Genomic DNA, 14,626 nt, shown 5'->3' with positions numbered 1-14,626 from the left:
TTCGCCAGTAATTATGCTGGAGATCGTTTCCTTGGTCATCAGCATGCGGATTCACTGTATGTCTGGCCAAGGTCTTGAAATAAATCTTTTTGCCAAGAAGCATCGAAGTCTAGAGAAAATGCCTCAAAGTATCACTAATCTGATTTGAGCTGCTTGAAAAAAATCTATGCCTTCTGAAGCGCCAATAAATACTTCTCACAGCAAGATTCGAACATATTAAACAATATATTATATATACATGTAAACTGTGCTAGTCCTTTAATGTGCGTCCCTAACGATACCGTAGCCTAAGAGGAAACATGATTTCAGAAATATTAACTATTCCACCATGTAAGTTATTGGCAAAAACAATTATTTTTGTTTTGATTTAAATGGTGTAAGACCCATCTTTCTTGCTAAATTTATTTTCAAGTTTTTATCATCACGAGTAAGCAAATGAAATGGCGACTGAACTCAATCGAATGTATCTAACCGTATTGACAAGAGTTTAAGTGCCTTAAGTAGCGCTATAATTTCTTCACTCTCTTAGAGTGTAACTTTAACTCTATTTCGCATTGACCAAGTCATGTTTCGACCGTTTGAATAAAACAAGAACAGGCATTTTAGCAGGCGTTCGTGACAGTATCGAAGGTAATTATTGAAATAATGGCTGTAATGTGCTTCGGAAGCACGCGGCCAGAAACTGTTTCTCACTTATATTCCTGACATGTTCTGTAAGAATAACTTTTAACATAACAAGCAAGAATCTGTGTATCTCTAACTTAACATTAGTTATCGAATACTAAAATTATTTACCTTGAGTATAAATTAACAACACAGTAAGATTTCTAATTACTTCTTACAATTTCAAAAAAAAAAAAAAGATACGCGGGTTTTGTGGAATTGGATTATGCTAAGTCGATGTGACTTTGACTGTGCTATTTACGGAAGCGGCGAATTAGCCAAAGAAGTCAGCTCACCTTATGTATTTAGGGGTTAAGTCTTCAAATTTGTAGCGTCGGCGAGAAGGCTTTGATGGATCACACGAGGTTTAAGCGGTTCGTTTGTTTTGTCACTTGTAACCTGCACGATTTCAGGTGAATCTGAATATAAATCAACTAGCTACTACAATGATTATCCTTTCGATGGCTAATTTACTCAAATTCAAGCGCAAACACATGCAGGCCCACTCAAAAGCATCGTAATTGGCAAATGAGGGCAAACGATTATAACAAGCCGGTGTTTAAAGTTTTTAACTTACCCGATCTAAGCACATAATTGACGATGCTACAATGGCGTCATAGGGACTTTATAAGCAGGTGCTCTCAATGTACATTAAAGCACTTAGTGAAACTAGCCAGCCTGTCAAAGAGATTCGTCCGTTTATGGCGATACCTTTGGTATTTTAATGGTTTCATTTTCAATTTCAAAATCTTTGAGATTCTTAACAGAATTCTGACCTACCTGCTAAAATGTGGTCAAATATGTTAAAAACAAGACATTACATCTTAAACGCAGGTTTTCGTTCCACGCCAACGTAGTGGTTCAGTTGTTGGTAACATGGGATGAATTGTGGTCATGAGAGGAAATAATTTGGTGAGCGTGGAACGAGAAGTAAACTATTTCAGTCATTCACTAAAAATAAGATTGATTTTCAGGTCTTTCTTAAAATGACAGAATTCACTTAAAGTTCAGTCTTGACGAGTAAATATCAATCGGTCATTTTGTGATTGAAACGATAACAATGCCACATAAGTCCTGTGGCCTTCCATTGCCCGATAAAAATCATGTCCGACTGACTTTATAACAAACTACGAGGATGCTTTGTGATATTAATTTAATTAGATAATTCTGTTATAGAGATATTTCTAAATTCACATACGAATTCGCAGAGTAAACGGTTGATAAAACAATCGAGTGTAACATGAATTTTTCAGCAATGGGATATAGCGCATATCTTGATCACAGGCCTCCCACGCTATATTGTTTGGCGAACTGACCTTTACTGTTGTTGCCATGTGTTGGTCAATCAATAATACGCTTGAAAGAAGGGGTAAAAGAGGGATCAAGATAAAAACGAAAGAGTTTCATTTTCATTACCAAACCGAATATATACAGAGCAACAATGTTTAAAAATGTCTTGAGTTTCTCAAGTTCAATTTTAGTAGTTCATTCAAAATAAGCCACAAATTAAACGTCACGCTTTAATAGCAGCTTTTAATTTTTAATCAATAAGCCATCGATAGGTATATGATCACCGAGGACAGATGTTAACCCCGAGACAGCAATTGACGGTCGCAGCAGTTACTTTAGTTAACTTTAAAGTGTATATGCCACGATATTTTTAATCCCCAAATATGTGTTAACTATCTATCGGAAATTTAAAATCGCCAAAAACCTTGCAAAACATTTTTTTCTTCTTCAAAACACGCAAATTTCCCTCCAAAAAAAATCACCCTATCGCGCGGCCAAATTGACAAGTATGACAAAGAACGATTTGAAAGAATGTAGAATAATTAACAAGACGGCGGCAAATACCAAGGATTGTCGTTGTTGACGTCTCCCCAATCATCAGAACCATTATTTCACTACTTCGCTACACCTTTCATTACAGTAACATAAATTGCCTGATTCTACGAAACACAGAATCAGAATCGGAAGCGAAGGCTGAGCAAATCAACTGGCATCACATGACGTCATCAGCCTTTCTTTCATCCTTTACTAGTTACCAGAGTCTGCGACATTTTTGGACGGCCGATATTCAAGAAATATTTTGAAAGACGCATTTTTAAAGTTCATAATTGTTAATTAAGCTATCTAACGACCTAAATCAGTTTTAAAAAATTTCACATCATCTACGCTAGCTTTAAATGATTATGGCGATTGATTAATAATAATGAAAGAGTGCACAGAATAAGACGTCAAGTGACTGCTGACATAATGTAAAATTCTCCTTTTGTTTCAGAAGCAAATGTCGGGCAATTTGCAAGGAGAATCAAGCAGTCTATCAGGTGTGGTTAAGGGCTCTTTTTCCAAATGCGCCCTCTATCAAAATGAAGTTGAACAATAAAGAATAAGCATAATACTACTAATAAAGAATGGGACTTGTGTAGTATTGAGAATTATCAGCGTGATGCAGTTGGTTTTGTCGAACAGATACACTGTGAGAGAACAATGACACAGGCGTGTACAGGAAACAGGATATTCGACAACAAACGTTCTCCCTACATATCCACTCCACGCCCAGTCAGCAAACGTCTAAAATAAACCCTGAGAACTAATTTTGCAGTTTGAGCTCTAAGTTTGCAGAATGCATGGTAGCACTTTGTATTCCAAACAACCGTGTTTTTTGTTTTGTTTTTCAGCCTATTTTAACATTTTTGGGGAAGAATGGCGTTACAAGATTGACAGCAAAATTCAAATTCAACTAATGACGTAACAATTAGGTACTTTTTTAAGAGCCCCACGGTCTTTGATAAAAGGTGTGGAGACAAGGTCTGGAGAATTTGTAAATGGATGCATGGGATTTAAAGGGTCATTACTCACTTAGCAACCACTCTAAAGGTGAAAGTCTTTTCGAAAAATGAGCCTAAACAACCACATAAACAAAGGCAAACAACTCCCTGTTTGAACGAACGGGTTTTTAAACCAGGCTGAAGTCAGGCTGCAGTTATTAAGTCCATTGCGTGTTCGCGTCTGGGACATTAAACGAGGAAAAATACTGCATTCTTTTTGTTTGGAAAATTATCTGAAAATAGTTAAAGCGAAGTAACATAATAGGCAACAACAATACCTAGAAATGGGAAATTTGTATCGCGGTGTATCGCAGAATCAACGCGAATCTTGAAGTTAAGTCCTGACGAAGTGGGGTGGGGTGGGGTGGGGGGGGGGGGAGTTAAAAAACGGATGGGAGACTAGCAGTGAATATATTCTGTCGTATGGACTTCTCTTCATGTTAGAAACTGACGTGAATTTTTTTCCTTATCTTTTCCTGTAATGTATAAGGGAAAGATTTCATGACAGTTTGAAAATCTCAAAATTTACAAGAATTTGTATGGAAAACATGGAGAAACCGTGAGTGGATGAAAAGACTTGTTTTTCCCGTAAAAATCCCTCTAGTTTTCGGCGGCCGTTGCAGCCACTAATCAAAAATACTTTGGAGACATACGGATGAAAAATTACGAGTTACTTAATTCTTAAATACTCTTTCAGTTCCCGCTAAAATCGTTTCCCCAAACGAATAGGCCACTCCGAGTTGCCCCAAGAATCTATTTCAAAGCAAGGCTAAGTTCGAAGCCATTGATTTAAAAATAATTTTTTTTTATCCTCATGCAAATAGAACTCATTTTCACAACAAAGGTTTTAAACTTAGCCTCGTTTTGAAATTGAGGTTTTTGGAACTCGGAAATGGCGCATTGTTTTCTTGTTTGCAGAAAGTAGATCACGTGTCCGACTATTGTTAGTAGCCTATATCGTCACCGTTTACAAATCATTCTGGTCCTTTGATAACCGTTTTCAAGTCAAGTCAAGTCAGGTAATGGAAGACACAGAAGTTAATAAAAATAATGAGTATTTGTGTTTCATTAGACAGGCATGCAGACAACAGAAACTCGCATATAAGTGTGGGTTTTTCATAGACTCAAACATTAGCCGCATGTACCACACGCCGTCATATGACTTATATTTTCAATTAGGGTATACGTCAGAAAAAGCGTACTGCCATATAAACCTAACTAATTGATGTCATCCTGAATTATTTCAATTGGTTTGATGGATTCGTCGGTTTGGACCACGCAGAAATATCTTTTACTGATTGAAAACATAACTTGCTAGCCTTGTATGTGAAACTTACGAACACTTGGTAAAGCCGTCATTATAATGATAGTTAGTTATAGTTAGCTTTAATTTTAAAAATCTTTTTTGTAAATAAAATAGCGGAAATTGGTATGGTAAAGTATATAATATTATGAGTACTAATTCGTTTTTGTGGTTATCCTGATTGAAAACGTGTTTTTTTGTTACGAATCAACCCGACTAATAGGCCATTTTCGAGTTCCTAAAATTCTCTCTTTTAAGACGAGGCTAAGGGCAGAACCTTTCTTGTGAAACTGAGTTCATTTGCATGAGAATAAAAAAAAATATTTTCGTATCAGCCTCGCTTGGAAAGAGAGACTTGGAACAACTTGGAAATGGCCGCCTATTTTTTAGCAGATATATGACATCGCAGATAGTGTTGATTGAAACAGACAAATGCTTAATTTAATTAACCTTCAAGTGTATGGGAAAAAATGTCGTTGACAACTAAATAATGATCTCTTACTGGACGCAAACAAAGTAAAAAATAGCATAATTGAAAGTGGTTAAACGAAAAAGAAGTCGAATTGAACACAAAGACATAAATTACATGTCTCAAAGGGTAGACCATGCATTATTCTCTTTATTGTATTTATTATAAGCACCATACACTCCAGTGAAATAATTATATTTCTTGATTAGAAAAGAAGGCCAAGGCCTAAGCTCTTTTTGGTCTCTTTTTAATCAAACCGAGGAAACGTCAGCTCCACAATTAAAAGCGACTACTGCCGACTTAAAAGGCGGGTGTTGTCATGGGAACACGAGTAGGTCACTGATTGGCTGATATTAACACATGTAAAATTAGTGGATTTCAAGTACGTGTGTTTGTAAAGAAACAATGTTTTCTTCCATAGCAGAAATCCCGGAAAAACACTAATAGTTTATATACAACATGTATTTTTTTGTCAATTCAGAAGAATGTTAATTTGATTCTAATCATTTACCAGCTTCTGTGGCATAGTATGCAAGTATTGGGAATCATAAAAATTCAACCGGTATTTTCTTTAACTTTACTTCAAAAAATATAGAGTTAATTAAGGAAGTTCTATGCTTGGGCTAAATTGAGTATTATAAGATTTTTTTTAGTGGCTTAGGGGCGTGTCTTGATAAGGCAATGTTTTTATTCGTTTGGTTTAAATACATTTTATGAACGCGGTTGGCATACGGTGGAATTTCCTTCTTCCCGTACGTTTTTTTTTTGCAAATATAGGTAAAATTAAATTAATTAGGAATGAAACTGATATAATGAGATAATTAGGGTAATAGAAGAAGTGCCTATTGATTTTCTATCGAATAATAAACGGGATTACAGTGGATAAAGAAAACCGGAGGACATAAATACCCGCTGCTTTAATTGGTGTGTTTGAGGATCACTGTGTTATTTTGGACACTTGTTTTGTTTTGTTCACGTTTTTTAAATGCATCTGTGGACAATACTAATGTTTATCTTAATTGAAAAGAATAAGTAAATTGATTCTGAGTCTCGGAACCAGGTTGAACATTTCACCCGACCACAAGCCTCAAGATACGTGCTCGACATTTCTTTTAGCCAAGACGCAAACTCGGCTATACTGAAAGCTCGACCATTTAATAATTGATGGAGCGCTTTCGCTCCTATGCTTTTAAATCTATTTTTTTGGAATTTACTCTCGCGTTCCGATAAAAAACAAATAATTAACGCACCTGCTGAGGGAACAAATACATATACGACGATATACAGGATAACTGAGAATTTTTGTGACGGCTTTTTACCGCTTAGTGGTGAACTCGATTTTCACAAACACAAAGAATAGTTTTAAAAATTAATCGCAATGCCCATCTGTTTCGGCAATTGACGGCTAGTTTACATGGGAAACCTTGTTTATTAGCTCATTAATGCGCACAATATAAGGTCAGACCGGCGACGTAGACAAACATTTAACTAGCAGTTGTAAAAATTTGAAGCGCTTCAGGTTCCTGAGGTGTTTGGTGCACTGAATGCGCTGTCTGTCCATGGGTATGCTTGTTATTTCAAAGAACATTGTTCTAGCTGTGAAGGAGGTCGTTGGGTGTTTACATCCAGCTATTGAATCACCACGATTACAATGGAGCACAATACTCGACGAATAATTCTTAACGTCCAAGGATGTCGCTTTGAAACTTTTCAGGCCACGCTTGATGAATTTCCTGATACTCTACTGGGTTCGGAGGAAAAACGAAGCAGGTTTTACGACCCGCTGCGAGACGAATACTTCTTCGAGAGAGACAAATATGCTTTTGATTCCATTCTCTTTTACTACCAATCCAGGGGAATTCTTTCTTGCCCTCCAACTATATCACAAAATACGTTTGATGAAGAGCTCAAGTTCTACGAGATTAGACGGAAGGAGCCCGAACAACAGGAAACACGAGTTTCAGTTATGCCCGTGAAAAAATGGCAACGAAAAATGTGGAAACTTCTTGAGTACCCGGAGTCTTCAAAACAAGCTTCTTTTTTTTCTAAACTCTCTATGTTCGTAATTGTACTGTCTGTTGTAGCGTTCTGTGCAGAGACTCTCGACAAGGCGTCAACAAGGTCCTCCATATCGTCGTCCTTACACAATAACACCAATAACGAAACTGCCAAGATAGATCAATCACAGATGAATATGAAGAGGTCAAGAGTATGGTTCATAATTGATACCTCTATTATAATCTGGTTTAGCATGGAATATCTTTCCCGGCTCGCATCATCGCCTGATAAAGTCAAGTTTATCCGCTCAATGTTAGCGATAATTGACCTGTTAGCGATAATACCATATTTTCTTTCTTTAATCTTAGGCGATAGCTTCGCGCCTGCGTTTTCGTTCACCATAATGAGAGTTTTTCGTCTATTGCGAGTAGTGCGACTGTTAAAGCTCACGCGCTACGTAGCGGCTCTAAGAATTCTGGGTCAAACTGTCCAATCTTGCCAGGAACAGCTTACAGCCCTGATGTTCCTCATATTAATCTCAGTCATATTGTTTTCAAGTGCCATTTTTTACATCGAAAAGGAGGCAAACCCGGACAATTTCAGCAGCATTCCCGCCTCGTTTTGGTGGACAATCATCACCATGACGACTGTCGGTTACGGCGATATGACGCCACAAACACCCCAGGGGAGAGTGGTTGGAGCAGTTTGTGCTGTATTTGGGGTAGTTGTAATGGTTTGCCTTCCTAGTCCTGTATTTATTTCAAGCTTTAATGAAATTTACGTGCGATACATTACCAACCTCAAGAAGAACCAAAAAAACACATCCAAAGAAAGCCGAAGTAGTGAAACTTGGACAAAATGGTGGAAGGCTCTCATTCCTTCAAAGATGATGATAGTAACTAGACGAAAGCCTAACACGATAAAGGATAAGACGTAGATTTTTAAATTTATTACTCCTTTATTTTACCAAAGAATACATATAAATTGAATATAATTTTAAAATAAAATCAGAAAACAGCTCGAGACCTCCAGTCTTCGAGGTAAATAGAAGTGAATGGTTTTAATTAATGATTTTTACAAAACCATTTGTTGGCTTTAAATCCACTTGATATTTACGTTTTGAATTCATTTTTACTTTGACTTCTTGTCTTATGCAAACAAATATAGGAGTCGATATTGAGTATCAGGATCAGGTCGGTTCCTGCTTAAAACTCTCGAAACCTTTAATGACACTTCTTCTCTCGTCAATGCATAGATAAAACACAAACCTCAACCGATCCCACTGGTGTTTTCGTGATCTCCGGGTTACCGGTGGTTTCGATACAAAGTCCTTGCGATAAAAGTCGTTTCGACACAAGTTAATTCCTTCGAGGTGTAAACAGTTTCACGTACTTGGCTTAAAGAACGTAGAATATTCACCCAAAATGATTTTCTTGTTCAAGGAAGCTTTCAAGTGATCGAAATTTTGTGCAATTTCGTATCGAAACGATCGACTTTTATCGCAACCGCGACCGGTTTCCGGTCTCTGATATGCTTCACGCATCTGTATGGTACGTTACAACAGGGTTAACGTCATAGATGATAAAGAGCCATTATATATAGGAGCTGTGTCTCGAGGATATTGCTGTCTTAGGTCAGTTCTGTGCTGGAGTCATTACTTAGTGTCTTCAGTTACCTATACTGACACAAAAAGCTCCTGTCGAGTTATGGACAAGATATCATGCAAACTACATCGGGGAGCACTACCCCAAATAATTTTTTTTGGTGAGTTTTGCAGCCACAGCATTAAAACTTAAAAAAGTTGGGCCAAACTTTTCAAGTGTCAATCCAAGTCAATCCTTGCCATCCGTTGCAATGGACGGCAGGAAACAGTTTAACCCATTAAGTCCCAATACCCACCTACAAATTCTCCAAACTGATCTATATATATTTCCTATATATTTTTTAAGAATTAGTTAAGAGAATCTGATAAAAGATCAAAGTATTTCCTCTTAGGTGATCATTTTATTAATTCTCATAACCTCATCTCATGACAATGTACGGATATCGTTAGGAGAAAATTGCTGTTGGTCACTGTTGGAACTTAAAGGGTTAAAAGCCTCAAATAAAGTCTTAAATGACAAAATTGGACCATTATTTTTGTTATTCAATTGATGTGAAAACGTTTTGGCTTTGAAAAAGCTTTCGACTCGCTCAATTTAAATTTTCTTTTAAGAGTATTACATGCATTTAACTTTGGTCCTTCTTTTATTCAGTGGATACGGGTCTTATATAACAACGCCTCTAGCTGTGTAATGAACAATGGTTTTACAACAGGACCTTTTGCACTAAGTAGGGGAGTAAGGCAGGGAGATCCCCTCTCTCCCTACCTGTTCATAATAGCTTTGGAGACCTTAGCTATAAAGATAAGAGAAGATGATGGCATTAAGGGCATTACGATACGAGATGAACCTGTTAAACTTTCCCTTTTCGCTGATGACATGACCTGCTTTATCAAAGACAGTAGTTCTTATACCAACCTATTCGTTACGCTGAAGACTTTTGGTGAATGTTCTGGTTTAAAAATAAATAATGAAAAAACCGAAGCCTTAGCTTTAGGAAATAGCAGTTCTCTTTGGGAGGGGTATTCTGATATGCCAAATCTTTGTGACACTATTAAAATTCTAGGCGTCTACTTTGGCTATGACGCTAAACAAAGAGATGAATTGAATTTTAGGAATACTTTGAAATCACTTAAGAAGACGATCAATTTGTGGAAATGGCGTGGTCTTTCTCTCTTAGGTAGAATACAAATTGTAAAAACCTTTGCCATCCCTAAGTTTATGTTTAGAGCGTCGGTGTTGCCAATTTCTAAAGACCTTATCAAAGAGGCCGACTCGCTTTTTTACTATTTTATTTGGAGTGGGAAAGATAAAGTAAAACGAAATGTAATGATTTCGGAAGTTGAGAAGGGTGGCTTAAATATGCTCGATATTGATTCTATGGTTCGTACCAGACGAGTGATATGTATGAAAAAATATTTGGAAGACTATAAAAGTCCGTGGAAAGCTTTTTTAAATGAGGTTCTTATCCCCGTTGGTGGGAAGCTCATATTGCATTGTAATTTTGATACTTCTAAATTAAGAATTTATTTACCAAGTTTCTACAAGCAATGTTTCGATGCGTGGTCAGAAGTAAATGCAAAAACACCCAGCTTACTACATGAAATTGCAAATGAAGTTATTTGGAATAACAAGCTTCTCTGCATTAAAAAGAAATCTGCATGTGTATCGTAGAGATATTGCAGATTTAGGGTTTTTAAAAATTTGCGATTTATTTTCAACTAAAGAAAATCTCAATCCAGAGCAAGGTTTCTTCATTATGGGTATTATTAACTCTATGCCTGCCAGTTGGCGCTTGACAATTAAAAGGGCAACTACTGCACCGGTGATTGATCCACTTCCGGATTCACCTGCTATCCTAATAAGTAACAATTTGGTTCCAATTCTTGATGCTTCCTCAAAGCAAATCTACCGGCTTTTCCTGGAGAAAAAACAAACAACGCCTACTGCTAAAGTAAAGTTAGCTGCAAAGTATTCAAACATTGATATTGATTGGAAAAGTGTTTATTCGCTACCTTTTCGCACAACATTAGAATCTAAACTTAGAGAATTTCAGTTTAAAATTTTAAACCGTATTGTCTTTACAAACGAAAAACTGTTTCGTTTCGGCTTGGCTGAGTCGCCATCCTGTGCTTTCTGCCAAACAGAGGTTGAATCCGTTGAGCATTTACTCTTTTCCTGTAGAGTATCATCTAGTTTTTGGAAACATGTCTTGTCCTGGTTGCGCGATAATAACATCTCTGTTGATAACCTTAACGAGGAGGACGTCATTTTTGGTAAGTTCGATATTGCAGAAGATTTTCTCCTGTTTAACCATATGTTGCTTCTGGGTAAGTTTTATATTTACTCTCGGAAATACCAGAATGGTATACCTTCTCTTCAAGGTTTTATAGCCAGGACAAGGCGTATTTATAACATCGAACTCCATATTGCCAGGAAAAGAGACAAATTAGACAATCATTTTAGAAAGTGGGAAAAGTTAATAAGCGTTTTTACGTAAAAGTGATGTTATGATTAATTTCAACAATTAGTTTAAAGTGATGTCATTGTAATTTACATGCTAAGTAACTGTATTGCTGTAATAGCTTTGTTTAGCTTTGTATTTTTTGTTTGTTTGTACTATATATATGTGTGTGTGTGTGTGTGCGTGTGTGTGTGTGTGTTTTTTTTTTCTCTTTCTTAATTTCTATTTTGTATGTAAACGTAAGAAATGCTTTAATTAAAAAATATTAAAAAAAAAAAAAAAAAAAAATTGAAAAATAGCAAATAGCGTGACCTAGGCACTTTAACGTCTCGCCAGCTGATTGTTTTTCTTTGTTCCCTGACAAAATGGCATTGTCTGTGATAAAAATTAACAAGGATGCTATTATTGCCTCTTTCGTGTCATCTTACGAATTAATTTTAGTTCTTCTCGAGTCAGTTTTGAAATAACTGGAAAGAAAGGATTACCTTGTCATTAATTTTTCGAGCAACGTTGGAACCTCAGATTTTAAACCATTTCGTGCGCGTCTCTTTTTTCCGAGGTGTTTTTTATACATATTGCTAAAATGTGTTACAAACACAGGCAAAGGCAGAATGAAAAGCAGCAAAATCCCAAGGACCATGCAAGCGCTGGCTGCCAATTTACCCACAATGCTCTTGGGAACGACATCACCATATCCTACTGTTGTCATGGTGATGACTGTCCAATAAAATCCATCCAAAATACTGCTGACCACATGTCTGTGTTCTTCGGCGTAAAAGAAAAAGCTAGAGAAAAAGATGACGGCCATAAACACACAAAGCATTAAAGACGACAACGCCGGCCATGTACCTTTGAATACTTTTCCTACTGTCTTCAAACCCTCACTGTAGCGACTGAGTTTAAAAACTCGAAAAACGCGGCAGAGACGAATGATTCGCAAGAAATTGAAGGAGGTTACTTGGGGGTACATTTCCGATTGCCAGCCGCAAAGTGCTGCCGCTATGAAATACGGAATGATTGCAAATGCATCTATGAGACCAAAGAAGGAAAAAACAAATCTGCACCTGCTTGGAGCTGTTAAAATTCGTATGAGATATTCCATCAAGAAAAACACCACTAGAGCTGTCTCCAACACAAACCATACTCCAAAATGGTAGACGCTTGCGCCGGCCAAAGTGGTACAAGTGGCTGAGCCAATCAGATGACAGCTTCTGTTAAACGTTTTCTCATCGCTTATATCAGATTTATTACTTTTGCCACCGGTGTTGTTTGTAATATCTCTGAAGCAGTTAAGGGCTGGTATTGTCTCTAGACAAAGCACGATGACAGAGAGCAGTATAGCTGATATAGAGACTCGCCCCAAAATTTTACCCGCTAAACTGAGTCTTGGGTATTCCATAATCAACCAACAGTTGTTACGGAGTTTTGTTGCACGTTGGTGGCAGTTATCATCGGGACTTATTTCCATAAATGTTTGGACATCGGAAGGGGAGCTTGAGACCTTGCTGTTAGAATTTCGCTTAGAAGCATCGTCTAGCTCTGTCTTAATCTGGAAGAATTCTAGTTCCTCTTTGAAAAGGTCTTCAGGGACGAATTCCGGTCTTGCGAGAATACCATTGGACTGATAGTAGAACAAAATGGAGTCGAATATGGCTGGATCTCGATCCAAATAATACGTCTTTTCAACAGGATCGTAAAATTTGTTTCGTTCACTCGGACAACCGAGCATGGTATCTGGATGCTGTTCCAGCGTGTCCTGAAAAGTCTCAAACTGAAGCCCTCTCACATTGATGCGAATGCGTCTTCTTGCTTGTAATGCAGGGCCATACTGAACCTGTGCCAAACTCGAGTGAGGAGTTTGCAGGGGTTTGTACTTTGGAGGAAGCGGTGTAAATCTTCGTAGGCTTGAGTTCATGTCCTTAAGACAGCTAAACTTAAATACAACAAAGGACAATTTTCAGCTGTCGCCAAAACTTTAAACTTAAATGTGTAAATACGCGCATCAAAGTCTCTTTGACGTTTTCACGGGACATTTTACGTTTAGCATATGTGCTGATATGTTATCTGGATGTCTCATTGGTTTTGGGTTGGGATAAAATCAAAAGAAATAAGATCACCCGCAGAGCGAGAGAAAAAGAAAAGCTCGCTGCGTTGATTAACGTATTTTGAAGATAGCCTCATGTCGCGTGTAATGAGCGTCTAGTTGCACTTAAAACGATCCAAAGGCTTTAGGTGCAGGTGGCTTTTAATTTAAGATGGCAGTTTGTGATCGACATTACAATAAGAGAAGCACGATCTTCTTTTTTAGTTTTAATATTAACCTGCATCTTGCGTATGCAGTTGCTAATTCCATAAAATACCATCCTTAATGCAGCATTAGCGCCTACAAGTCGTGCTATGAATGAGCGAATTATCCGGCGAAGTTACTTTTGTCAGGCAAGTAAGAGTCTACCCACAATTCCTAACGGGAGTTAGTCTTTCAGAAAAACAAAACAAAAAAATGATGTTGGAAGTTGATACTCAGGTAATTCAAACGGTATTGCGCATGCTCAACGTGTACTAAGTTCCTTATCCCCGCAGAAGCAACTAAAAAGTAATTAAAATCTTTATCGGGCTTCATCACAGTGGAAAATGGAGCGTAACTAATAGAGCATGGGAACCAGCGCCGTTCACGATAGCAGTTTTCATAAATGAATTTTAAAAAAGCACTGATTTTCTCTTCAAACGTTCTTCTACTATAGGAAGAAATTAAAAGCTATGACTTCTATGTGCAGGTAGTTGGTTGATTCCCAGTTTGATTTATGCGTCTGACTGGAATCATTTTTACTAGAAGGTCAACAAAACAAACTATCACAAAGTTATATGAATTTTAAAGAAAATAAGGCAATCCTAACATTTTTTATTAGGATTAAGGTGTTGTGCTTGATACGAGGCTTGAGATTGTTGGATCTTGTTGTAAATATGAAAGGGTCTGGAGTTCGGTGTATAAATACACAACAAATCCTCTCTAAGGGTTGAATATTGAATGAAATTCTATTGACATTTTAACTGGATATAATTGCTGGTCGATCTCTTAGTCTCTTTCTGCCTTACAAAATATTTTTCCCTTGTTTTTTAATATGGTAAATAGTTCGTAATAAATGCTATGTCTACATACACCGATATACATATATTTTTTACCGTGAACTGGCATACTGACAAAAGCAGTCAACTACTTAAATAAACATGAACATTCTCAACTTAAAGGCAGCTGAAATTAAACTTCGATTTTAAGCGGCGCCAACTTAAAGGCAGCTA

General features: G+C 37.1%; 2 protein-coding genes across 2 annotated transcripts; one reads left to right on the top strand and one right to left on the bottom strand.

Moving 5' to 3' along the window:
- The first annotated feature begins 6,529 nt into the window (after window positions 1-6,529).
- LOC140945271 (shaker-related potassium channel tsha2-like) lies at window positions 6,530-8,201 on the top strand. The gene has a single exon (XM_073394320.1). It carries the CDS (start codon window positions 6,918-6,920, stop codon window positions 8,199-8,201), a length of 1,284 nt encoding a protein of 427 aa, XP_073250421.1. The 5' UTR covers window positions 6,530-6,917.
- A 3,511-nt stretch (window positions 8,202-11,712) lies between these two features.
- Window positions 11,713-13,583, bottom strand: LOC140946851 (potassium voltage-gated channel subfamily A member 7-like). The gene has a single exon (XM_073395955.1). The coding sequence runs from the start codon at window positions 13,242-13,244 to the stop codon at window positions 11,811-11,813; it is 1,434 nt and encodes a 477-aa protein (XP_073252056.1). The 5' UTR covers window positions 13,245-13,583; the 3' UTR covers window positions 11,713-11,810.
- Window positions 13,584-14,626: the final 1,043 nt, after the last annotated feature.

This window comes from Porites lutea, chromosome 8 (genome assembly GCF_958299795.1).
Source record: "Porites lutea chromosome 8, jaPorLute2.1, whole genome shotgun sequence".
NCBI lineage: Eukaryota > Metazoa > Cnidaria > Anthozoa > Scleractinia > Poritidae > Porites > Porites lutea.
This window is presented reverse-complemented; position numbering and strand designations above follow the sequence as displayed.